Source organism: Passer domesticus, chromosome 6 (genome assembly GCF_036417665.1).
Source record: "Passer domesticus isolate bPasDom1 chromosome 6, bPasDom1.hap1, whole genome shotgun sequence".
NCBI classification, from domain to species: Eukaryota; Metazoa; Chordata; class Aves; order Passeriformes; family Passeridae; genus Passer; species Passer domesticus.
The window spans coordinates 44,277,766-44,304,271 of NC_087479.1; the positions used below are offsets into that span (position 1 = coordinate 44,277,766).

The 26,506-nt window shown below is 41.7% G+C and overlaps 1 protein-coding gene and 1 long non-coding RNA gene across 4 annotated transcripts in view; both read right to left on the bottom strand.

Annotated features, from left to right (window-relative positions):
• Nucleotides 1-676: 676 nt before the first annotated feature.
• On the bottom strand, nucleotides 677-8,376 carry LOC135303350 (uncharacterized). 3 transcript variants are annotated; one of them, XR_010364833.1, is made up of 3 exons: nucleotides 8,268-8,376; nucleotides 5,469-5,592; nucleotides 677-1,425 (listed from the first exon to the last, which is right to left on the bottom strand). It is a non-coding gene; the product is annotated as an uncharacterized LOC135303350 (long non-coding RNA). The 3 variants fall into 3 exon arrangements; XR_010364834.1 differs by lacking the exon at nucleotides 677-1,425 and adding an exon at nucleotides 3,727-4,552; XR_010364832.1 differs by lacking the exon at nucleotides 677-1,425 and adding an exon at nucleotides 3,727-4,772.
• Nucleotides 8,377-12,029: 3,653 nt separating this feature from the next.
• LRP5 (LDL receptor related protein 5) overlaps nucleotides 12,030-26,506 on the bottom strand; it is a 134,178-nt gene continuing 119,701 nt past the window's right edge. The window contains exons 20-23 of the mRNA XM_064425073.1: nucleotides 23,764-24,000; nucleotides 22,376-22,515; nucleotides 19,442-19,539; nucleotides 12,030-18,953 (exon numbers count right to left, since the gene is read on the bottom strand). Coding sequence (XP_064281143.1) covers nucleotides 18,692-18,953; nucleotides 19,442-19,539; nucleotides 22,376-22,515; nucleotides 23,764-24,000 — 737 coding nt within the window. The 3' untranslated portion in view covers nucleotides 12,030-18,691. The remainder of the gene's footprint in view (nucleotides 18,954-19,441; nucleotides 19,540-22,375; nucleotides 22,516-23,763; nucleotides 24,001-26,506) is intronic.

Consider the following 26,506-nt stretch of genomic DNA (forward strand, 5'->3'; position numbering starts at 1 on the left):
GCAGAAGGATTGCAGGATTGCAATTTTAGACTGCAGTATCTTAATCCCATTTCAAGCACTTAAATGCTTTTGATAGATACTAATATGACAGAGGAGAAAAGAGAGAGGAAAGCTGCTAGACAAGTACTTGAACACAGATCTCAGGAGAGGGAATGTTCATTTTTCTTTTGCTTCATTAGATGTGCACTAGGTACTGGTTTTATTATGTAGTTACCTATTAAAAAAATGTCACACTGTTCAGCAACAGTGCTAATTACCAGCATAACCACATGACCACTCTGGTCTAATGATAGTCCTAAGCCCGTGTTATCTTTTAATAGCTAAGCTGATTAAACTAGCACAGAGGAAAAACAAGTTAGAGAAATTACTTTCATGGTACTTCTCCTAGGAAAATTAAGGTGCTTTTCAAGCGTGCAAAGTGCATATATGGTGTCATTTCCCAACCAGCCATGATACAGCTGCCTAGTAACTGCTGAGTTTCTGTGAAATGGTAGCAGGCAACCAAAAGAGATGATAGAAACGGGCGGATTACCCAGGCAAACTTGTGAACACAGTCATCTAATCAGGTGCATGTCACAAGCAGCAGTTGCAGGTTATTTTTGCTTTAGGCTTTTCCTTTCTCTTTTCTTTCTTCCCCTTCAACTCCACCACGAAAAAGGGTCTGTCATTCCCCCAAACTGGTCAAGATGAAAACTCATACATAGTTTAAGTACTGCAACCTTGAAATACAGAGCCAAATTCTGGGTTTAACCCATTGTTCCACTAGGTAGGAAGCAACAAAGGAAGATGTTTCCCTGTCTCGATGCCAGGAAGGACCACTATGTTCAGCTGACCCATCTTTTGAGAACTATGATGACTAAATGAGCAAAGAAAAAACAAGGTGGAAAAATAACCTTCACAGTACTTCAAGGAAAATTAAGATGCTTTCTTTATCTCAGCCCCATTCTCTTCCTATCTGTCCTGACCTCCTGCCCTCATGGTGTGGAACATGTATGCAAAGATGAGGAGTGCCTGTCAAAGGGATTAGGCTCCTAAAAAGTCTGAATGCAATTACCTCTGCAGGTAGTTCCCATCTCTAAGATAGGAAATGCCTTGCAGAGACCTCATGACTCACTTGACAATGCTTTTCAAGCCTTTTTAAATTAGGAGCGTGGCACAGGCACACTAAGGATGCCATATCCAGGCTGAACAGAGCTTGAACTAACCTTAGGATGGGTCAAGACAGATGCCAAAATGCAAGAGTCGTTCTTCAGCCCCTGCTTGAGAACAAATATCTTCAAACTCAATTAATCTCACCAAGGACTTGACTCTAGCAAATGTGTAACGCTCCTTGAGTCCCCCTCCAAGTCTGGATTTTAGATAGCTGATTTAATTCCTCGTGTTTGAGGATTTCATCTGACAGCTTCTTTCTGAAAAGTTATTTCACTGTTGGTGTGAAAGAAATAGACGTCAATGAATAAGAGTTTTTAAACTGTGCTTGGAACATCCCGCACCAGAGAGCTCTGAAGAGTGCCTGGTAAATGTGATACCCCAAACAGGTAAACCCCCAACCCATATATTTTCTGCAGCATTTGAAGTATTTCAGAAGTTTCTCATTAAGGCTTAATTTAAAAATCTATAGAAGTTCAGAAATACTCTGTTTTCTGAACAAATTATACAAAATAATAAAAGTCCATTGTTTTTTTGTACCTGACAGATCTTTGTGTTACAGTGAGTCAAATAGCTTTTATCCTTTGGGGATAATGTGGTGTCAGGAGTGATCATTATATTGATTTTACATCTATCAGAATTTATCTTCTTTTTTTTTTTTCTTTTTTTCAAACAGATTAGAGAATATAAATACTGAATTACTCTACCCTGACCTGACTGGAGAAACCCACCTAATTTCCTGTATCTCATCTTCTCATCCCATCTGTCCTGACCTTGCCCTCACAGCACGGGATTAGGTTCCTGAAAAGTGTAGGTGATTGCAATTAACTGTTCATGTAATTTCAACATCTGAGGAAGGGAGTGCCTTGCAGGGACCACCTGACCTGCTTCAGTCGTGCTATGGAAACTTCTCATGCTAAGAGAGACACAGACACACTGAGGAGCATAAGCTCAGAAGTATTTGCAAGTGTCTGTCTCACAAGGACTCACAAAGGCATCAGTCGGAGTTAGTACTTCGCCTTGAGAGTCTAGGCCTAAATAATGTGCATAAGGCTGCTAAGAAAAACCTGGAACATTTGTCCAAGCCTTGCACATGGATAATAAGATAAATTCTGCTTTTATTGGGTATTTTTCATTCAATTTTTCTCCTTTTCATTAGTCCCTCCTCTTATGATTGTATATATGTTTTTGTGGCTAAAAATATATTTTTTAAATTAGTCTCAATTAATAGCTCTGTATGGTGTGTTAGAAGAGCTGTGCGTGTACTTGCAGGATTTCTGTCAGGCTTCTAAGGCTCATTCCTTGCTGTATTACTGGCTTTGTTTGTGCATTGATGTAGTGTCGATTTTCAATCACCCCCCGAGGCAGAAATAGGTGACCTACTTTTCAGCCCTGGACATCTGCTAATGCCGCGTCCCTCCCTCTGTCCTTTAACCCCTTCTTCCCTCCCTCCCTCTCTGCAGAGCCTATGGTGTCTCCCAGCCCTTCCAGGGACCTGTGGCTGTCCTGCAGGCTCCTTTAGGACCGTGGGGACAGCTCTGCAGCAGCAGGCAGACCATCGAGGAGGCAGTGCTGGGGCAGGACTGCATACACAGCATCAAAGAGGGTTGCAGTTCTGCCTCTGTGCTACAGGATGTCATCTCAACAGCATCCCAAAAGCCATCCAGGCCCAGGTACCAGCTGAAAAGTCCCAGGACACCTCACCTCCTTCTCACAGCCACCCAACCACTTCAGGGCTGACCAAAAGTTAAAGCATGTGATGGTGTCTCCATTGGGAATTTTCCCTTCACAGAGGCAGTGGTTCCTCCCATGGGCCTCCTCTGTTATCGCTGCTCTTAAGAAGCAGATATTGGGCGTTGCCTTGTAATCTGCTTCAGCAGCAGTTTTGCTGTCCTGGCTAGACCCTTCCTTGCCCTGTGTTAGGAACTTTCAGCTGGAGGCAGCAGGGGTGTTTGCTTGCACTGGGGCTTTTTTAGGCAGTGCCAACTGCGTGCTTTGGCTCTGGATGGAAGGCAGTAATCTGAAAGGTTGTCCAGGTCTGGCCTTGCTGGCCCACAGCATTTGCAGATTTGGAGATCAATAGTGACAAAGGATATGGTAAACACTTTATGCCTTCTTTGCCTCAGTCTTTAATAACAAGATCAGTTGTTCTCCAGGTACCCAGCCCTCTGAGCTTGAAGGCAGAGATGGGGAGCAGAGCGAAGCCCTCATAATTCAGGAGAACAAGTCAGTGACCTGCTACACATCTAAACATACACAGGGTGTTGGGCTGTAGGCCCTGTTTGGATTCACTCAAGGGCACTGGGGGAGCTGCTGGAAGAGTTTGCCAAGCTACTTCCAAGCATTTGTCAGCTGTCCTGGTGAACTGGGGGCTCCCAGGTGACTGAGTCAGTAACTGTAATGCCCACCTAGAGAAGGGTCAGAGGGAGGATTTGGGGAAGGACAGACCTGTCAGCCTGGCCTTGGTGCCAGGGAAGGTCATGGAGCAGATTGTCTTGAGTGCCAGCATGTGGCACTGGACAACCAGGGGATCAGGCCCAGCCAGGATGGGTTTGTAAAACCCATTTGCCGCTTGACCAACCTGATCTGCCTCTGTGACCAGGTGACCCACTTAGTGGATGAGGGAAGAGCTGTGCACGTTGTCTGCCTGGACTTTAATAAAGTTTTTGACAGCATTTTCCTCAGCATTGCCTGAACAAACTGGCTGCTCACGGCTTGGGAGTGTGCACTCTTTGCTCAGTAGAAGCTTTGCTGGATGGCTGGGCCCAGAGATGGTTGTGACTGAAGTTAAATCTAGGTGGGGCTGTTCAGAGGGGGTGTTCCCCAAGGCTCAGTGTTGGGGCCAATCCTGTTTAATATCTTTATCAATGATCTGGATGAGGGGACTGAGTACCCTCAGTCAGTCCACAGATGACAGGCTGGGTGGGAGCATTGACCTCCTAGAGGGTAGGAAGGCTCTGCAGAGGAATCTGGACAGGCTGGATTGATGGGACAAAGCCAATTGCATGAGGTTCAAGGTGAAGTGCCAGGCCCAGCCCTTGGGTGACAAAAACCCCATGTAATGCTACAAACTGGGGGGAAAGTGGCTGAAAAACTGTCGGGTAGAAAAGCACCTGGGGGTGCTGGTTGACAGCAGCTGAACATGAGCCAGCAGTGCCCAGGTGGCCGAGAAGGCCAATGGCATCCTGGCCATCAGAAATAGTGTGGCCTGCAGGAGTAGGGAAAGGATCTGTACTCAGCACTGGTGAGGTCACACCTTGAATCCTCAGTTCAGTCCTGGGCCCCTCACTGCAAGAAAAACATTGAGGTGCTGGAGTGAGTCCAGAGAAGGGCAACAAAGCTGGAGAAGGGTCTGGAACACAAGTCTTCTGAGGAGCAGCTGAGGGGAATGGGAATGATCAGCCTGGAGAAAAGGAGGATCAGGAGGATCTTATCAGTCTAGAGAGGTTGTCACAAGGTGGGCGTTGATGACTTCTCCCAAGTAACACGTGATAGGAGAAGAGGAAACTGCTTCAAGTTGCAGCAGGGAAGGTTTAGACGGAATGTTGGGGAAAAATGTCTTCACTGAAAGAGTTGTCAGGCATTGGAACAAGCTGCCCGGGCAAGTGCTGGAATCACCATCCCTGAAAGTGGTCAGAAGGCATGAGAATGCAGCGATTTGGGATAAGGTTTAGTAGTGAACACAGTAGTTCTATGCTAATGGTTAAAGTCTATTACTTTTAGGTAATTTCCAGCCTTAATGATTCTGTGATTCTAAGAGTGCAGTGTTGCCAGGTGATTTTTGTATGGTGGCCAAGATCAGACTCTAACCTGTGGTACCCAGGACTTTTGACTGGTTTTGCATTGTAAATACATTTCCAGTTTGGTTAGTTTATGCACTGGCTTTATTGACTATACATGTCTCCCTTCTGACGAACAGCAGGTGGCATGTTTTGATCAAGAATATAATTGCTCTGTCAGACTCTGGCATGGCAGGGAAGATGCACAGTGATTGGAAAAAAAATAATGCAGTGGAGATGCCCTTTCACTAATTTTTCATCTTAACTTCAAGCTGCCATGAAAAAGATCCATTCTCCTGGGGCAGTCCTACCTCTTCTTGCTAGTGATGGTCCTGCAGGAGGGGAAGTCTTTCCCCTTGCAGCAGCCCAGATGAAGGTGCTCAGGCACCTCAGCCTGTGGGAGGGACTTAGAATATCACATGCCCATGCTGAACACTGCTGCTGAATTTTAGACATTTGGTGAAGTTCAGTGGTGCAAGCCCACACAAGAAGGAATTCACAGCAGGGGCCAGGAGTAGACACTGAGTTCCAGCTACTTACATGTTCTCATTTAGGTCATCAATTGCTGTACTCCCACATGCCTCACGTACAGGGTGTGAGTTCAGACATTTCAAACTTCTGATTTCCCATGCAAGGAGGAGGAGGTCTTCAGGTATTTCATCCACTACAGAGAGAAAGGCCACCCAAATTAAATCTCTGCCCTCTGGACAGGAAAAGCAAAGTTCTAGAAGTTTGATCTCATTCTTGTTGAATTAAACTCTGGACTTCTGCAACTGATAAATAGCACAGTTTGGAGCAGGGTTTGCTTGGACACATTATTTATAAGCACCCAGCCCTGAGTCTGGCTCTTTCCAGCTGTGCCAGCTCCTGCAGCAGCCTTGGGACCCTAGTACTTGTGTCCCATGAATAAAGGCTTCACAAAGGGCAGGAGGCTCAGCACAGCCATTTAAGCCTGTGGCATGGAGCAAAGCACAAAGAGGGGACAGTACAGAAGTGATGAACAGGGGAATAAATGTACATTTTCTACATGGGAATCTGGCTTGACTTGGGATATACACAGGAGTTGATTTCAATTCAACAGAGTCGAGGATAGATAGTTAATTCCTCAGGATTCCCAAGCACTCATATCTAAACATATGTAGAAATTATAAATATATACCTAGAGAGATATAATACACATAGAAATTTTATATGCATAACTTCCAAAAAGGAACAGTACAGAAGTGAGGGACAGGGAAGAAAATGTGTGTATATATGTGTATAGACAAATAACTATTTTCAACAACACCAAAAGGATCAGTTATCAGAACTTTTTAACACCAAGCAGAGATGCATCACTGCTGGGTGTCTTTCCTTTCAGAAGTAAACAGCAAAACACTGGCTCTTCCAGCCCAAAGGACCAGGATGTCTGTGCACAGGTTGGGCACTGGCATATTTCTTATTAGAGACAAGTTATTTCTTGTTGTCTCCCGTACTTACCCTAAACCAGGACAAAGACAAACAAAACAGTCTGCATGAGAGAAATTATTTCCACCTACTGTCAAACAACACTCAGCAAACAGAAGCAGCTCCAAGTGTCTGCACTTACTCCATGGTAGACCAGAAGAAAAAATGACAGATATGCTGATGATTCCCTTTACCTGCTCTGCTTTTCCTGGTGATGCTAAATCCTCCTTATGCCCTTGACAAATGCAGGTGTTTCTGCAAACAGGTGCTATAAGGACATTATTTTCTTTTTTTTTTCTCCCCAAAAAGATCATTTGTTCCCTCTGGGCATTTGCCTTTCCCAGATTCTCATCTCAGAATTTCCATACCTCCAAAGAAGAAAATGAGGGCAATAGATAAATAGATTATCTTGTTCTGAAAACTTGCATAAGCCTCACATTCAATTTCAACGCTGAAATCAGGCACCAAACAAACTGTTGCCTAGCAGTGATGCTACTCTCACCAGCAAAAAAAGGGGGTTTACTGTTCCAGATTTTCTAGGGCTGAGAAAAATTAGCAGCAGCAGCAAAATATTGCCATGTAAGTATTTCCATAGTAGGGTTTTATGATGCAACAAAAATCTCCCTCTCAGGAAAGCTACGCCCACCACCAGTGTTTACTCAGTGCAATCGAATGCAGGGGTGGAGAGAGGCTGGGTGATTCCCCCTTGAAAAGGGAGCTCTGGAGCTGCGTTTACTTTGGGAAATGAAGTTTGGTGAGCAACTCTTCAGAGCAGAGGACTGTGCCACCTTGTGGCTTTGCTTAGTACTAAGCTCTGAAATATTTATGTATATTTTAACATGGATCTCCCCATAAATGTCAGACGTGACCAGGAGGATTAGGGCAGTGATTGTCCCCCTGTATTGGGCAATGGGGAGGCTGCATAAAATTTGACAGGTTCCAAAAACCAGAAGTGGTTGACATAAAAATGTGAGGGTAGAATATGCCACTCCCGTTAAAATAAATAAATTTCAAAACACTAATCCACCTTCAAAATATACTGTAATTTAAAGTGTTTTAAGCAACCTCAAATGACACAGAACATATGAAGGAACTGAAAATTCCTTTAAAAATGACTGTCATTTATTTTTCTCTAGCCAGAGGAAAAAATAACCTTTTAGAAAAATTGGAAGAAAATTAGCTGTTCCTTTGACACCTGCCCTCTCATTTTCCTTTTTTTTTTTTTTCCCTTTGTTTTTTGTGAGCAAGCTGAAAAACCATCCTGTGCTTCTTCAGGTATTTCTTCCCCAACCTTAAATGCACTCATGGCAATGAAATCCAATCTTCTGTTGTAAGACTGAGAAGATTTTGTCCCTACACCTGCTACTGTCTTTACAAGGCCTAACCTCTGAGAAGTACTTCTGGAACAAGACTGAGGATGGGATTCTAAATGTTTCCTTGTTGGCTGCATCTTTAGAAATCTAGCAGGATCTGGGAAAAAACTAGACTCTTCAAGTCTCACAAAACCTACCCTCAGTTCTAGATGGAAACAAGATAGCAGTTTATAAAATGAGACAAAATACAGTATATCTCACGAGGCCAAATTTAGGATGGGATTCACATATCCCTCAATCTCAGTCATCACCAATTCCTGATTTTTCAGGTCTGGTCCTCCAAGCAAGTTTACAAATAAAGACAAAGTGGGTTCCCATTCAGCTTTCAATTGATGTGTGCTGCTTCATCCTGTACAGATACAGCAGTCAGCTTTCTACATTTTAGATTCTCAGACTTGGAACTTCCCTGAACCCTGTTTAATTCCTCCTGAGTTTGTTCACACACAGAATTCATCCCCCAGGTAACACTGTTCCCCAGGAGCTGGATGTGACAAACAGGCCCTCTGACCACTTAGCTTACCTTGCCTCTAACTTTAGACTTCAGTGTTTCATGGACAGATCAGCCAAAACTGCAGAGCAAAGGGGAAAGAATGAGGACTAAAATCCATGAAATACTCACATACCTGCCAGGATTCCTTATTAACCTTCCTGTGAGGGCTAAGCTTAATATTCAGGTTGAGAAATGTAAAACACCTGGGCTTCAGTTTATTGCTGGCTCCTGTAGCATATTAGGCATTAACAAGAAGGATTGGGAACTGAATGAGAAGGGAACCTTTTTCCCTTTTTCCCTCACTTTTGAGAAGAAAGCGTTTCTTTTCCAGTCAGGGAAAAGCGTGGCAGGCAGAGGGAAACCTTCCACCATCACTGGTGAGAATTGTGTATGTAAATCACAATTCTCCTCCTTGTCCACTTTTTTACACTTTTGTTACACTTTTGTTGCTGTCTTGGTGGGGGCACTGAATTGGAGAGTACCATTCCTAAACCAGGAGAGCACCTCAGCTCATGAGCTCCCCCCTGCCTGAGCATGTCTAGTCTGGATCCAGGGAATCCAGCTACTGAACACTTGCCACTCTGTTGTTCCCAGCACCTGGCCTTTTGGTACAACCACCTACCACAGGAAAGAGGATATCAACCCTTCCAAATGCTGCAGGCTATGTATAGCATTGGAACTGACAAACCTTTGAAGCCTGATGCCCAAATTCTATTCTCATTTTTAGTGACTGCCTATGTACAATGACTACAGTAAAATGAGCATAAGCACTAAATGTGTATCCTTACAACCTAGAAGAAATTCAGATAGCTAGGAGAGATATTCCCTAAGAACTAAGTCCTAATTAAACCTGGTAACAATAGCCTGGTAAGCCAAATTAAATACAGTGGAAAACATTGTCCCTGTTCTTATGAGTCTTTCTTATACCCTTCTAGGCTGTGCAAAGTTCAGTAACAAACAGCGCTCCCCAAGTAATAGATTGTCAAAGCTGTTGCTAGCCCTTAAATCAGATTTATTGCCAAAATAGCTTTGCCTTTGGGAAACTGTAAAAGAAGGCATTAACCCCAATTAGGGCAAGCCCAGATCCTGTCTTTGCAGGCTGTCCAGAATATATGTAAACTGTTGATATTTTTCTATTCCAAAACCCACTCCAGCTTCAAGCCTATTTACTATTCATGTTAATTACAGACAAGAGACTAGTCTCTAATTGCAAGAGGAAATTCAAGACCTTATCCTGCCCTTGCCATGCCTCTTCCAGATGTTGTGTTCTGTGAAGAATCCATCAAAACCCAAACTGGGCAGACCCAAGTAAATTGCTTGTCCTCATCTTCACTGTAGCTGTGATCTTAGCCAGCTGACCTGGCAGTACCCCTTGCAGTTAAGATCCTTGCTTCATTTCTTCAATATACTCAGAGTGCAGCAATTAGCCTGGCTCATCAAGCCTCCATTTCTCAGATGCTGCCTTTGTCTGACAATTATAGACAAGTGCCTTTTTGTGATGCCTAAAACCATAACAGCATTGGCTCCTGTGCACACCAACCCTCTTTCTACCTTTCTACCTCTTTCTGAGCAGATTCCAGCAACCACCTGCCCTCCTCAGGGGAAGGTTGTGTGCAGCTCTGTGCTGTCAGCAGGGACGTGGGCAGCCTGCTGCAGTGCTGCTCCTGCAGAAACCACACAGCATGCACTGCCTTCCCTCCACCCTGCTCTCCACAGCACCACCCGTGGCCTCAAAGGCTGCCCCACCATTCCCTAGCTGTTCACTCAAAGGACAACCTGCATTAAACCCCTCAGAGCACAGGTGGGTGAAAAACAACCACATCTGTCCTAAAAAGCATTAGCTTCACACAAACTCCTCCCCATAACTCTACATGGGCTTTGTGGCAGCCCGTGGGCACAGCTGGCTCACTGTACTGGGTCTGCCTGGCATGGGGCTCACGTTCCCAGGTCAGCTCTCGGTGCTGTGCTTTGCATTGTTGGTGACACCCTGGTGTTTTGGCTGCTCCTGAGCAGCACTCCCACGGCACCAGTGCTGTCTCTCCAGCAGCAACCCCTCACCAGTAGGCTGGGGATGGGCAGGATCTTGGGAGGGGACATCACCCACCAAAGGGATATACTCCATGTGACGTGATGTCTGCTCAGCAATAAAGCCAGGAGAAAGGAGGAGAAAGGAAGCAGATAGCATGGAATGAGATCCATGGAGCTGAATAGTTTAGGATCAGGCTCTTCTTCAGTGCAGCTGTGAGCCACCCATGCTGTGGCAGAATGCATTTCAACCAATTTAGCCACTTCCTAGCACATCCAGACACAGTTATTCAGTCAGTCCTCAGTGATGCTGCACAAAATCAGCCAAACACTTTGCTCTGCCCTGCCAAGGACAGTAACAGCTGGGGCAATTTTGTAAAAGATCAGGTGGACTTGGAATTAGGCACCCTTCCCTCTGACCACAGGTTCAGCCCTGGGAATGTATTCAGATTCCATTCAGACAAATGATATATCAGAGCTTAAGAAATCTGTAAGCTGTGGGAGTCTAAGGCTACGAAGATCCATCCAGACAGGCGAGCAAGCTTTTCTGGAGCAAAAAGAAAATACTGTGTCCTCTAGTTTCAAGAAACATCTGGGATTAAGGGCACTGGAGGAGCTGGAATGGTAGGTATGCTGTGCACAAATCTTTATGTTGTGTGTATCAGACACCTCCCTGCAACCAGCCAGTGCCAGACAGAGCCCACTCCAAGAGGACCTTGTGCATCTTACAGGAGAGAAAGTCTAGCTACAGCCAGGAGTTCCAAAAAGAAGAGTGGGGCTCCTCTGCTTCATGCCATATGAAATCCTAAAAATCTTTCTGTACTTATGGGTAATATGGTCCAACTTTTCTGACACAATAGGATGATGGAAGGTCTGTTCCAGCTGAACAGAGCACCAGCAGTTCAGATTTGTCATTTTCCTTTAAGCTACAAATCCATCCTAATCAGTGATAGTATAAATCACTAGGTGTAGGCTGTCATCATATGGCTGCTCCAGGGTGATAATGCTTAATATTTATATTAAGCATTATTAGCAAGGATAATGTGACTAAGAGGAAAAATCTTTTAACATTTTCTGGTTCAGTATAATACAAAACCTGGAAGAACTTTGTAGGAAACAAGCAGGTCTCTGAATGTATATGCTCTATTTTTTCTCTAGCCTGGAAAAATCAGAAGAAACAGAACTGGACGTCACCACGACTGCTGATGACTGCTCAGGAACACTTCAGTCTGAAGTCCCATCTAGCCAGCATGCAGGGGAAGGGGTATCTCCACTGAAAATCATTTTGATTTCTAGGTTAAATCTCACAAATCTGACACCACCAATATTGACTGCACAAATCAAGACAAAACTAGACTCAATAGAACTACTGTTCAAGTATGTTCACCATAAACAAAAAAGAAGTCATTATTTAAAAAGTTTACTTTGACATCCTATAGTTTAAAGTTTAAAAGATATACTACAATTAAAAAAGAAACACAGATCAGATCTGGCCTAATCAGAATACTTGAGATTGTTCCTATATAGTGTAACAATATTTGTAAGGTCATGATGCTGACAAACTTGTGGTAAGTTCTGTAGCTAACAACTCTTAATTCTAAAGGTGATTTGCTTTCCAGCTGTCACTGTTGTTGCACATTTTAAAATTAAAACCAAGCAGACAGCACTATCCTTATCTTAAATAGTCTCTAAAACAGTTGTGATACTGGCTGGTTGTCTCTACTGTAGGTGATGAAACAGCTTTGCTCATAAAACGGCTGCTAAGCATTTCTTTTTAAAGCATTTATTATAAAACAAAATCCACATAATCTATAGTACAAAAGCAGAGTCTGTTATCTGTACAAATATTTATACAAAATACCAGTTACTTCAAACAAGCCTTTGGTTTTGTTAACATAAAGAAACATTGCAGTTTCATGACCAGAAAATTGTTAGTGTACAATGGTCTGAAGTGGTGACAGCCTCAAAGATTTTTTCACAACAGTATTACCGAGTCATTTCTGTGTTAGAAGGCCATGCTTGGCAAAATAATTGATAAAGACTTTCTGTAACATAATAAAGGTTTTATGGCACTAATGAAAATTGTGACATGCTGAAAACAGCATTAATTTAATCCCCAAACATGTAAATATCAGTTACTGGCATTTTTAAAAAATGCTGTGTATTTTTGACAGGTATTGGGATGTTTGTTGAAATAGATATGAATATATAAATCAAAGTTAACTTGAAAGAATGCATTTGAGAGAAACTCCAATATATTACAAATTCAAAACATGCATGCTCTAAAAAACCTCCAAAATTGTAAGCTTTCAGTTAGTTCCACAACTTGTGGCTGTATGTGTCTTAACTGAAGAGAACCCTAACAATAATACAAAGCTTAGTTAAAACCAGCAGAGTACAACCTATATTTTTTCCCCCCAGTTTATATGTTAATCTGTTTAAAATACACAAGGCACTGAAGTATTGGGTTTGGTTGTCTTTTGAGGTAAAAAATGCTACAAATTGATACACATATAAAGCTGTAATTATTAGGCTGTTTGCAGAATACACAATTTAATATAAATATAAAAAGATTACGTATGGGTTATATAAAAATTCTTGGTACTCTTTGTATATTCCTGTACATTTACAATAGCAGCAATTGCGATACAAGTAGGTGAGTAGGAAAGCGGTCTGGGTTAGAGTTGTGTTTATGTTACCCCCCAAATTTCACACAGCTGTCCTCCTGGCTTTCAACACTTTGTTTTACCTCCACAGGCTGATGAATTCCATGTACAACTATTTACAGGCTGCAGGATCTCTGTACAAATCAACCGGGAATGTGGCTCCCTTTGTCAAGCAGCCAGCTCAGGAATGCTGTCACCAGAGCGGCCTCATTCTTATTTACAGAAAGGTGCATCACTGGGAGCACTGGCTTTTCAGAGGTGTCACTGGAGCTGTCCAACTTGCTTTTCTCCTCTGACAAGTCCTTCTAAGCACATTCTCTGCATGTATTTTGTCAACATAAACCAACCCGTTTAGGAATTGTCATTGTGATCTTCTATCCACCAGGATTCTGTGTTGGCTGGTGAGGACCTAGCCCTGCCTCCAGAGGTGGGCTGCACAAGGGCTGTGCTTCATGCTGGGAACAGCAAGGATGTTGCAGCTTGTCTCAGGTGGTTGGGAACACTATTAGCATGTCAGGACATGGCATTTTGAAGGATTTTGTTGTGGAATGCAGAAGACATATCAGAGTGGTTTCCATCATTCCTATCAGCAGGCTTACATGGATTTAAAAATAAAATTTTCCTTTTGGGTTTTGTTTTTTTTTTCCTTACAGGGAGTGTGATTCTATGTGAAAAAGTCCACAACATAGCTGGCCAACCTCAAAATAAACAAATGAAAGAAAATCACCCTTTAGAAAATCTAGAGTAAGTTCTCAGGAAGGAGAGGTAGAAGACCTAGTAGGATTGAAAATATCTATGCCTATTAAATATTTCTTTTGATGTGTAGTAAATACCTTAAGCTGTTTAGCTAAACTTACAATTTCTGTAGAAAGGCAGTTTTATACACAACAATGAACAGAAAGTGTTGCAGTACCTAAGGGAACAGCAGCAGAAACAGCAGACACCTCTCAGAGTGTAGGATTCAGCCTTCCATTAATCTCTTATAGGCAAGGCAAATTTACAAGGAGGACTCTACTTATAATTCATAATTGAGTCACAACACACAACAACCACCAAATGACTGAGCTGTAAACAGTTATCTTTGACTGTGGCTTTTCTAAGGCTCTGTCCATGCATGGACCTTTATAAAATGTCCTTCAGCACTGTAACAGCAAATATGCTGCTTCCAATTCAGGCTCTGTGCCAGGCATGGAGTGCATGGTATTAATTACTGGGACCGTGCCTGCCTTCTGTTTTCATTTCCCGACACTAATGGATATAATTTGTAGTACAATTGTAAGCACAGTTACTCATTTGGACTGACTCAACATAAACCCCAACAAAACGACAGAAGAGATCTGCTTCCAAAAATGCTTGAGGCCAACAGGACACACAACTTTTGTGATGTTTAACTGAGCACACTTGTGAAGTAGCACAACATGCTGGAGAGGCTCTGAGGAAGGGCAGCACAAGAGCCCTCCCCAGCAAAGGGATCTGACCCTGCAGACCACCGAGGAGTGACAGCAGCCCAGTGTGACCAGCTCTTACTTGAGTGCTCTGCTCCCAAATCCTTTTCCACTGTTGTGCACACAGCGTCAGAATGTCAAAAGCCCCAGAATCCAAAGGCACCAGTTGGCATAAAAATGGTGAGAACATCATGAGCCCTGGACCTTGCACATGATGTTCTACATACCAGGTAGAAAACAGAGCTAGGGTAAACAAGCCTGGAGATTTCCAGGAAGCCCATCCTAAGTCTGTAAAACAGGTATTAAGGGAACAGACCATTTTGTTGTTACTTTGAAAAGAATCAGAACTTTTAGGTAAGTGCCTGTATATTTGCAAACCACAGAAATGAAAGCTTATTACTGAAAATCAATTCCATTATTCCAAAAGAATTTTGTTTCCCACTCGTTTCTGCCTTCCTCTTTAGAATATGCTGATAATGGCATAATCTCATTTTTAGACACAGAGCATTTTGTACTATAACACTATCCTGACGAAATGGTTATTTGTCATACATACAGATTTAGCTTAATCTTAGCCTAAGTGCTCTCTAGTGATCTGTCCAGACAGAAGAAATCTGAGTAAGAAATCTAAGTAAGGCAGCTGGGATAGTGCTCATGAAGTTTCCTCAGACTCATCCAGAGCAAATTCACTATCCCTACTTATTAAAATTTAAAGGTGCAGTGGCTATAGACCAGTCTAGCTCAAGTCAAGCTATAATTTGCATGAACTGTTCCTTGAAATGAAGGAATCCTTGACTGTCAAAGATGATTACTTGTCCATTTACCTTACAGCCTCACACTGCTGCTACACCTGCCCTGCAGATGGGAAAATTCTACAGGAGGGAAAACCCAAGTGGCTGCTTTCATGGCAGCACTGCAGGACAGGTAAGCTGCTCTCTGCTGGGCCATCTGTCCTTCACATCTAACACAGAATCAGCCAGATCATCTGCCCATTGCTGGCTGCTCTCCAGACACCATTCCTTGTCACACCCTGAGTTGTTTCAAGTGCTAATATGCAGTCACAATGGGCTTGGAAAGTAGTGGTTGGAAATAGGGATTCAAGTACTCACAAGCTCACACAAGTAGCTGAATCACATCTACCCCTCTGCAGGTGATTAGGGTAGAACTTTTAATATGTTTCAGTCAGCTTTCTCACAGAAAACTTCTGAGTTATTAAAACCATGCTTAAGCCTCACCAAAAGGCAACTTTCCCCCACATATTTCCTATTCATCCCTGAACTGCCAGAATTTGTCATATGCACTCTCTAATTCCCTGCAAGTCCTTCCCTCATCCTTATCTAGAAGAAAATAGGACCAATTTTCTATGTTTTAGCCTGAAAGTTCACAGGATGGAAACCACTAAGAATACAGTGGGGATATTCTTGAAAGAAGTAGTTCCTGTTGCTGATTTTCTTCCTGGTCTTTTCTAACACCTGGAGCACAGTAATCCTTTTAAAGTATATAGTCTACAGCAATCAAAAATAATATTTGTATTTAATTGTTAAGATGCTAAATTTGTATACAAATCTTTTTTTGGAAAAGACTTTTAATGTCAGTAATATGGAGCAGCATGGGGCTTTGATTTCCATCACCAAACTTCAAGTGCCTCAGAGAAGCCAATTCCTCAGCAACCATCAAGAGCAAGAGGCTATGAATAACTGAAATAAAAATGTACACTTAGATCACCCAATTCAGCAAATGCTTCCTTCCTCCTTAAAACCTAAACTCCAAAAGAATGTGACTCTTAAGATAGTACACCTCTCAGTAAAAATGCTAATTTTCTTGGACACAATTCCAATGTTTCTAATAGGATCCAAATCTTCAGATGGAGTGGTTAGGATTCTTATAGTTATGGCTCTTAAAAAAGATCAGTGGTTTAATGAAAAAAATTAAGTAATTCTGCATCCAGTGTCATCACAGGAATAGAGGAAAATTAATGTGGTATATCTCTAAGCTAGAACTGACATGAAACAGCAAATGAATTCATTATAAATAGTGAATAGTTATCAAGCAGAAAATTATGTATGATATGAAATTGGACTACCAACTGCTGTAATATAGAACAAATACTCTTTTATACAACTCATGTGGCACGTAAAATATCCTGTGGATGTATATTCCTAATTTAGCTGATTGAAACATGATCACATGAGAATTGCTTTCTTCCACCAAACCATCAGTTCAGAGATTGGCTAAGTCACTCCAAGAGTAACAAACTTGATGACCTTGCCCATCGCAGCATAGTACAAAATTGCTAATGTTGATAGGAGAGGAGTAAAAAATCCATTCTTCAACTCCATTTCTGTACTCATCTCTATGAAAAATCATCCTCTTTGTGCTTAATTTCTCAAGTAAAAATTTAGACATGAAGGTAGCAAAAACTACTTTAGGAGTTTTAGTAATACACCAGTGACAGCACAAATCCTATCCTTGAACTATGCAGACAGGAAGAACAGATCTGGACCAATAAATCTGACAACACAAAGTGGATCAGAACACTGTGGTCCCAACCCTTCCACCACCACAACAAAGACCTCTCCCCTGGAGTTGTAGGGTTCCTCTGATGTGCTCTCAAATAACTTGCTAAAAAGACCCAGAGCCAAGTACAATTTTAGTTCAAACAAGAAAAAATGTTCATTGTCGCCATCAATATTAAAGCTGTTGAAGGCCCAGCACATCTGTTGCTGAGCAGCTGCAGAAACAGGTGCAAGTTTGCATATTCAGGACTGCCCTCAGATGTCCCAAGCAGGCACTCACATTATCATCACCAGTGCTGAATTTATAAAGTGCCATACAATACCCAATCCATTTTGCTACAGAAAAAGAGCAATTAAAGCAAAAAATCTGTCTTCTGAATTTGAAAGGGACTGATTCTAGCTCTCCCATTCCCTAATTTTTTTTTTTGTAGGAATGCAAACAAGCACTTTGTTGATCTTGATGTCTGAGGCTACAGCAGTTTGTATGAGTTAATCATTTTTATATCAACATTAATAGAAAAGAAGTATTTTTCTTTTCTCCCTCTTCTGGTCTTTTTTCTATCTTTTTCTAAATCTTGATCATGTGGCAAACTTTTATGAGATATAACTAAACTGATTTTTTATTTGAGCTATGTGGATACCATTTTTCTACAAACACCAGTTAAAACCCAAAGAACTTTCCTCATTTGAATACAAGTGACCATTTTGTTCCACTTTGGAAGATGAATATTAAGAGATGAAGCAATTCTTTGACCATGTCAACACTGGTGAACACCTCAGAGATCTGGCATAGTGATTACAGGACTTCTGAGAAAAAGAAAACTAGCACTGTGTTTTAAGAAGCAGCTGACTGTTACAGCTTCTTCTCAGTCACCAAAGCTTCACAAGGAAGGATGAAGGAGCTTGGTTGCTTTACTATTAAAACAGTGGGTCTGACCAAATCTGCAGTTTGTTGGGCCTTTCTCTTTGCTTAAATACCACTTCAAACTTGTCCCTTGCTGTCACCCACAGGTCACTACAACTCCTTCTGCTACCATTCACCCAGTCAGGTAGGGAACTGGTTGGGCCTAAACCAAGTTTTTTAGGCCTGATCTTATTTAGCCTGGATCAGTTACCCGAATCTGCCATAAGCAGGGTGCCACTGCCATGAGGTAGGACGTGATGCCTGTGGGTTTGGCTAACCTGGAAGGTTTGGCCAAGAGAAGTGTTCTTTCAGTTCAGTACTAAGCAGATGGAAAAGGAGGTTTGAAATTCAGGTCTTGGTACTGAAGTTCTGCTGGGAAGCATTCAGCTCACTTGCAAACAGGAGCACCTAAGGGTTGTGATCCTGCACATTTTCTTCCAGTGGGGGGGCAGGGATGGTACTGACAATTGTATCTAAATGGGTTTTTTTCTCTAGGAATAAGCCTGCATCTTTCTTTAGATGACCCCTCCCACAAGCCACTTAATTTTCTTGTCTCACATTAACAAAAAGAACCACATAAACTTTTTGCATGTAAAAAGGTGACTTAAAAATGCAGAAAGTTTCAACATTCCCTCCCCAAATCCTTTGGAGACTGAGTCAGTTACATGACTTCAAAAAGGCAAATATGGCACAAAAGAATGGAAATTAAGTTAAAAAAATCAATTTTATAAATATTCTTCCTCTGTACAATTTTTCACAGCCCCACCCCTCCCACCCATTTTTATTCACATTTAGTTTTGTTTAATTCCCACCCAGATTTATTTTTAAATCATAAAATATATATTTTAAATCTGTTCATATTTTAAAATATTTACAGGAAAAGTTCCTTCTGTTGAGGTCATGAAGAGTCTGTACAAGGAGAGGGTGGAGGGGGGTAGAGGTGAAAATAGCTTCGTTCCGTGGCAGGAGATGGAGGGCAACTTTCCTCTGCCGACATGTACTGACTGCGAGGTGTGGGTGGAGGGGGATAAGGGTCTGAGTCTGAATTTAAATCTATATAGTATTTGTTGGCCTTCCATCGACTCGTGGTATAGTCACTGTCACAGACATCTGTGCTGCATGGGGTTGTGGGTGGAGCTATCCCTCGTATCAGGTACGGCCTGCACGGAAACAAAAAAGAACAAAGAACATGCATTAGCTGCAATCTGGGGAGAAAAGAAGGAAAAAATGAGGAGACTGAACAGCTCTGTGTGTTCAGTCAAGATGCTCACTATGTGAGCCTTAATTCAGACTCTCAGAGAAATCCAACAAGAAATACCTGAACTGTGTCAATTTTGAATGGCACAACTACCCTCAGCCAGCAGCACGTTCTTCCAGCCCCTAACCTACCAGAGGAGACCACTCTGACCACTTAGGCCAGTCACTAACAAATAGATTTACTCATGAAAGAGTTTTAAGACAAGCTTAACAGAATGAGCAGAAAACACCAACAGGGATGCTCAGGGACTGTTACATAGCAATATAATGTACATAATGTGAATGGTCATTCATTAAGAGAGGAAAAGATTTTTAAATGAAGTCTGAACAAGACCCAGAACTAAAGTCAGATAAATAGAAGATTCAGCAAACCTTGTTATCTGAACTGTACCTGTAAGATCTTGTGTTTGAAGGAATGTTTGAGGAATAAAACATCTCTGCATTGTATAAGGAGCGATCGGTAGCTGGGGAAGGAGGAGGGTTCAAAATCTAGAAACAAGAAAAAGAAGTGTGAAATTTTGGGTTAATTATACAATTTTACTTAGATTGAAAATAGTATTTATGCCTTCACCCTGTCATTCACCCTTACTCTAGTTTGATCTCCTAGCTTGGATGTGTTAATGCATTTTTAAAGATCACAGATGTTCATTACAAGACTTTACTTTGGACTTAGGTACTGTGTAGGCCTTCAAAGTTCTCACTACAGGGAATTTTCTTCCTTGCCACATCTGTTATTATGCTGGAAGGATGGAATAAAGCTGGAAATGACACCCAGTTTGGCTGAATCTGAATGCAATTCCTTGGACATAAGGACTGATTGCATCCTCAGCAGATGCTATTGGAAATAAAGTGTGTTCCACTCCCAGACCCTAAACATGTCCCCAGTCCATAGTAGGGTCAGGAAGCCAAGTTCCTTTACTATAACTAATAAAACACCATCCTTCCCTGAACACTTCATTTTTACTCTTGTTCTGTAAACATATCATTTTGGCAGAATTCACAATGAAAAAAGCCTATGAGCTAAAGAATATTTATAGCCTGTGTGTGCATATAGACAGCATACACACATATGGCTCAGCTATGAGTGCTTACACACAGTTACTGGTAGACTTCACACAGGAAAAAGTTTAGTAGGCTTCAAAATTATTTAGGATTCTTCCACCAGAAGTTGAACCTCTGACACAGTCATTAGGGCATTGGCCTAACCCTAAGAAGAGCATTTTATCTCTTCAGTGTGGAAAATTACACCATTGTTGCTGATTGAGCCTTGCTGCTGATGTGCACATCGTGTACACTGCCTGCCCTGGGCATTCCACCAGAACTCATGGTCTGCCCCACTGACCATCCCTCCTCTGCCTCTGCTCCTCTCCCACAAAAACACTCCAGAATCACTGAGTGGAGATCATTGTTTGGGTCTTCACTGTGCAGCGTTCAGCAAGTGATTCCTGGCCTTTGAGTTGAGCTCACTGTTATTTACACTGACAAGCCCTGAACACAGATTCATGCAAAGGGAGACAACCTTTGCCAGCTGTAGGGACTGATGAGTAACTGCCCCAAGGCCATCTTTCAGAAATCTTCCTTGGAGGAGCACTGCATGCTACTTGTGGATTCACTCCTATTGACACCCTGAGCTGCACCAGTACCACTTCACACTGAGACTAAATACAGCAAACAGTGTCAGCCAGGATGCCTGTAGCCAGGTTCTCAGGTATATAAACTGACATAACTTCACTGACACAGATTCTTTCCCAGTCTCTATTCACTGGAACACCTCCCAGTACCACTAAGATGTGTTAAACAAACCAAAAAAGTCAGGAAAATGAAGATGCTCAGATCTGTCCTTTTGATTGTTATTATAAAGCTGGGTAATTAGCGATCAGGCATAACTCACCAAAATGTCTGGATTAAGCAGTACCTTAATGTAACAAAGCCCTTGCAATAGCTTCCTTCTAAGAACTCAGTGTGCTTTTCATGAAGGAAATGCTGATATCATCCCTTCAGGCCCTGGCTGACACAGCAAAGTGTGGAAAAAGAATTCCCAGCAACAGTCAGATTAACTTAGGCCAGAAGTCAAACGGAAGAGTTGATCTTTTGGCCGAGACAGATCCCATAGAATCACACAGGCAGATCAGCTCTTGGGCTTCTTTTCTTTTTCAAGCTTTATTTAAGTAAGTGTTTTTTCTGTTCATCCTTTTTAGCGTGGTACTGACACATCAATCAGGTCTAGCATGAAATTGTTCAGCACATTACAGAGACACTGGTGATGCATGAGACAAGCTAAATTAGGAGGGCTGCTGAGTTCCTGAGTTCATCTGCTTATGGACGGCTTCACAACACAAGAAGTACACACCCAATTTTACCTTACCAAGAGATAAGCTCAAAAGCCTCTCTTTTCCAGTTTTGCCCTTCTTAAAGGGAGAGAAAGTACCTTTGTAACTGGCCAAAATGCCATCAATCAAAATGCCCACACAGAGCTTATGTGTAAACACAAATGCATGTGTACCCACACAGTATGTGGGCTCCTGATTCAATACAACACAAAAATCCTCTCCATAGCTGGCAGATCATCTCTGGCAGCTTGTTGTGTGTGCGTAAAACCCAATGGATGTATTGCTCAGAAGCACAATGGAAGAAAACTGTCATGACAAAATATGCTGGCAAACAGGAAACTTTGTATGTCTCTCCTACATATTCAGAGAGGACTCTTTCCATTCAGAATTTATATGTTGGAATTTGTGAAACTGTGATATGGGGACGAGAATTCTGTCACTTCTAACACTCAAAAGTCAGAAATGGAGCTAAATTATAGCTGAAAAAATGCAAGCAAAGTAACCTCTGCCTCACCCTGCTGTACCAGTGCATGCACTTGGTTTTTTGAATCAACAATCGACGCTTGATCTAAACAGCAAGTCAAGATTATTTCATACACGTTTGTATTCCAGTCCCCTTTCATTTTGCTTGCCTTATTATTCCATGTGTGCCTGCAGCATTAGGCAGTGCAAAGTCATTGGGCCACTGCCATCAGAGTTAACAAAGGAGGTGGCATCTCCAAGGGATGACAGAAGTACCCAGGAACAAACCAGCTGAGTATCACTCTGATAACAAAACATTCTGGACATCACAGAGCACTGTATAATCCTGATGGGCTACAACAAAGCCCTTTTGTGAAGTTCAGCGAGAGTCAAAATGGGCCTGACTATTATAAACAGTAACACCCAAGAGTTGTTAACAGTTGGTAACATCTACTTAGTAAGCACAAAATTTCACCTTTCCTTTCTTCAGAGGCAGGAGATACCTAACTCAGGGGTGTGTCTCCCAGACATACCTGTGGATAGAAAGTGGCTTTAGTGCTGGATGAGCTGCTTGAAGATGCTCCAGTAACATGGTTTCTGTCATACAATGGGGCACCACTGCTTCCTCCCATGAGGCTCATGGAGCTAATCATGGACTTTCCACAAGAAATGCCTGCATTGAAACAGAGAGGAAGACAAGGTTAGATAAACCACAGTGCCAAACAGAAACCAAATCCCTAGCTTTGCAAACCCATGCAATGATAATGGTTGTCACACTTTGGGAAGAGTGCTTTATGTAAAAACTTCAGGATTACAAGGAACAGACACTTTTTGTAAAGAAAACATTTCACCCTCAGACCACCTATTGTCTCGCTGCAGCACTGAACTCAAAACCTATCACACTGCTGAGAAAGGAATCTTCAGAACATCTGATCCAAACTGCTCACCCAAGCTAACAAAGAAATTTTCCAATTAAACAAACTTAGGCAATTGCAATAAAACCCCATTATACAAGGCCCAAAAAACCCACCAAGCTTGAGACCTCCAAAGTTTCATTTTCCATTGCAAGAAATTAAATTGCAAGTAAATGAATAACTGCAAAACCCAAATATTTTTATTAAAAATAATTACAGCAGAAATTGAAAATCAGCAGAGACAAAAGGAAGGAAACCTGAGTTAGAGGAAAATAGAAGACATCATTCTCCAATCTGTTTTACTACAATATACTCTTAACTCAGACAATTAATTTTCAGCTTCTTCCTGTCAGACTATTCAGTGCTAATGTAAGAGTTAAGTCTGGGAAGTTTTCAGAACCTTTTTTTTTCAAATGCAGGAAATATTTATTACAAGCAGAGTAAGTGTTTGTAATCATCATTCCTGATTATATATCCTTCTCAGAAATGCTATGGTATTAGAAACCTGTCTTTTCTTTAGGATTAGCATAAATAATAAGGCTTTCAGCTGTTGTAACTTGTCACAACAATATGGATTAGAAAAAGCTAACAAATATGGATGAGAATCAGAATGACAGCTTGGTTTAGCACCTACAGAAGCACAGATGAAAACCACTGATACTTCCTTTAATTAGAAAAGCTTTAGTGTGAAGTCAAATTTAAAACATCCCTGTGAAGATTTCACCTGCAATTATTTCATCCTCTAATTTTATTTCCTACCACAAAAACCTCTTGACAACCATAGTAACATAATTTAAGCAGGAATAGCTGACCATAGCCATTAAAGTGCAAGAAAAGCTAACAGATTTTACATATTTGATTCAAATGACTGATTCATCCCAAAACCAGCGAGCAGACCAACATCTAATTTCCGCTCTTTGAAAACTCCACATCCAGCAGCCTTTATCACATGTAAATTTCCAAATCCAGACAATGGAATGGTACTGATTAGATGCAAGCACCCTTACCAGTAAAAGTGCCATGCTGAGAACTTCCTGGAGCGATGAAATTGAGAGGGACGTGGGGGGTACCACTGACATACTCGTGTGGAAAGGGACTGTTGGGCCCGGCGTAGCGCTGGCACACCACGCGCTGGCACACAAAGTACATTCCTCCCATGACAAAAAGGGACAGTATTATCCCAATGACAGGACCAATGGCACTGCTGTGGGGCTGCGACTCGTCTGAGGCTGGCTTCGATTTTTCTGCAAAGAGAGGAGAAGGAAATTAAACATGGCCATTAAACATGGAGCAGTGTGCATGCTGCTGTCCCGGAGCTCATTCAGCACATCAGGCAGCACACAGCCATTCACACAGTGCCTTTAAAAACATCTGCATCACACTCGGGCATCTGTGACTCCAGATATTCTGATTCAGTACACAGGACTTCATGCTTCCTCTTCCCCTCCATAAAGCAGTTATGAACAAAGTACTCTTCTTTTTGTCTAGCAATTTATCTTGTAACAGGATTGCTTATCTTGATAGAACAACAGTCTAGAAGTTTCCTTTTCTTCTCTGTCCTCCAAAGTCAATGGGTCAAAGATAGAGGATACATATAAATATTAAGTCCTTAATCAGAGAGGATTGCTCTCTCAAAAGCCATTTGGGCTAGCAATAACATGAAAAATCAAGAAAATTTACCAGTAGGGAAGGTACCATATATACGAAGCAGTGGATGTCTCCCTAGCTAATACAGGTCTTAAAACAGAATACTTTTCCTTCCTAAAATATTACTTGCTTTCAAAGAAACCCCACCTTACAAATTGGAAGAAAAACACAATCCAAAGTATCTGAAATACTTTCTACTCAATATTTTTCCCCTTATGTAGCTGAATGTTAAATAATAAAAGGTGCTGCAGGATTTGAGATGAGCTACACCTCACAACTCTCCCTGATTATGGGTAACACATTCAAAATTCTTGCCAGATGAACCTGACACCTCTCTGATTTTCACATACGTGGTGGTCTTCAGGGAAAGCAATTTTTTCCAGTTGATTCACACATTTATAATTTCATTTTTTAACATACACTAACAAATACATTCAAAAAGTGAAGAAATGAAAATAAACTTATCCAAATTTTACATGCTCTAACTATAGACCCCTTCCCCCTTGATGAAGTGAAAGGGTTCATATAAGATTCAGGCCCTCACTTCATAAAATTTTTCTCCAGTGGTTCTGGTTTCCACTTCAGAGCAAGGGAATAAAAAACAACTGAAAGAAGGAAGATAAAGGAAATACAAACATCTAGCAATAAACTCTTAACAGCTCAGCATTCAGAACTTATTTCTGTCTTAAAGTCTTTGTTATTTTCACACTTACTAGTGCATAACAACTTTTATGTCAGCTAAGGTCCTAATTTCAAATAGAATAGTTCAGACATGATATCAGGAAAAAAGCAAAGCCAGAATTAAAATATGTTCCCAAATAAGCTATTTTAAAACACACAATTCTCATTTTGGTTAAATCTAGCTTCTTTTGAATGCAAGATCCTTATCTAAAAGGTAGTAATCATTTTTATTCCCTTCTTGAGTTCCTTCCCTCAGTCAAGTGGGAAACCACAGAATGCTGTGTTCCACAAAGAGCTCCAGAGGACACAATCCTATGTCTACATAAAGACATATTTAAATCAGTTAAGACCTAATTGCAGGACTGGACCCAAAGTGCAAACAGGAAACAGCTGCATTAACTTGGCAGCAAGAAAGTTTGCCAAGTGCATGAAGAAATTGAGTGAAAAAAAAACAAAAGGAAGAAGTGGCCTTATATTATCCAGGAAACTGTGTAACTGGATGAAAGAGATAAATGGAAGATTGGGAGAAGCATGTTCAGCCTGAAATTTCCAACACTTTCTGTCTCCATTCTTTTAGCCTTTTTTTCTATTTACAACTAGGGCTCCTTTCACCATTCCTACTTTCCTTGCAGTATCCACCATGAAGAAGGAAGGAGAAAACAAGGCTACCTTGGACCAAACCTGGCAAACCCTCCTCTCATCCCAGCAGTGGCACAGCTTCTGACAACTGGTGCTTCAAAACATGACAAATCTAAGATATTAAAAGCTTCACAATCCACTATGGCTGGTCCTACAGGCAATGTAAGTGCAGCATTTCTCTACACAAATCCAGTGCAAGCTATTTGTTCAGAATGAACAACAGACAGAGCAGCACATCTATCTGCTTTTATTCTAAAATGCTTTGTTTCAACTATTTTGCTAAACCACTTGTGTGATTCTAAATGCTCCCTCCATCTGCCCCATTGCCTGAATATTTCATGCTCTGGTCACCCCAACAACAAAACAATAGAAATTGCAAGAAGAGCGAAAGTAAGTGAATTTTACTGTCCATTTTGGACTACAAAGTAACAGACTCTTTTCCCAGAAAAATCAACATCTCTCCACATATTCTTTTCACACCTGCACTGTAAGACACCAGTTTGTGGTCTCTTGGGGACACTTGCTCATTGCACCTTAACTCCTCCACATAATTAGCCTCCAGCTTGGCCCTGTTGCTGCAGTGCATAGGGCTGCACATTTTTAAAAGCCACTCTGGGTTTAGCAGCAGCTCTGCAAGTTCCAAGGTACTGAGCACAGTCAAACCAGGTTTCCCTAAGGATAGTTCTGAAGGCCCTTCTGCAATATTCTTCCCTGAAAGAAATTTGCTCTGCAAAGGCCAGGGCTCTGCAGAGGGGTGCAGAACATGCCCAACCACAGCACCTG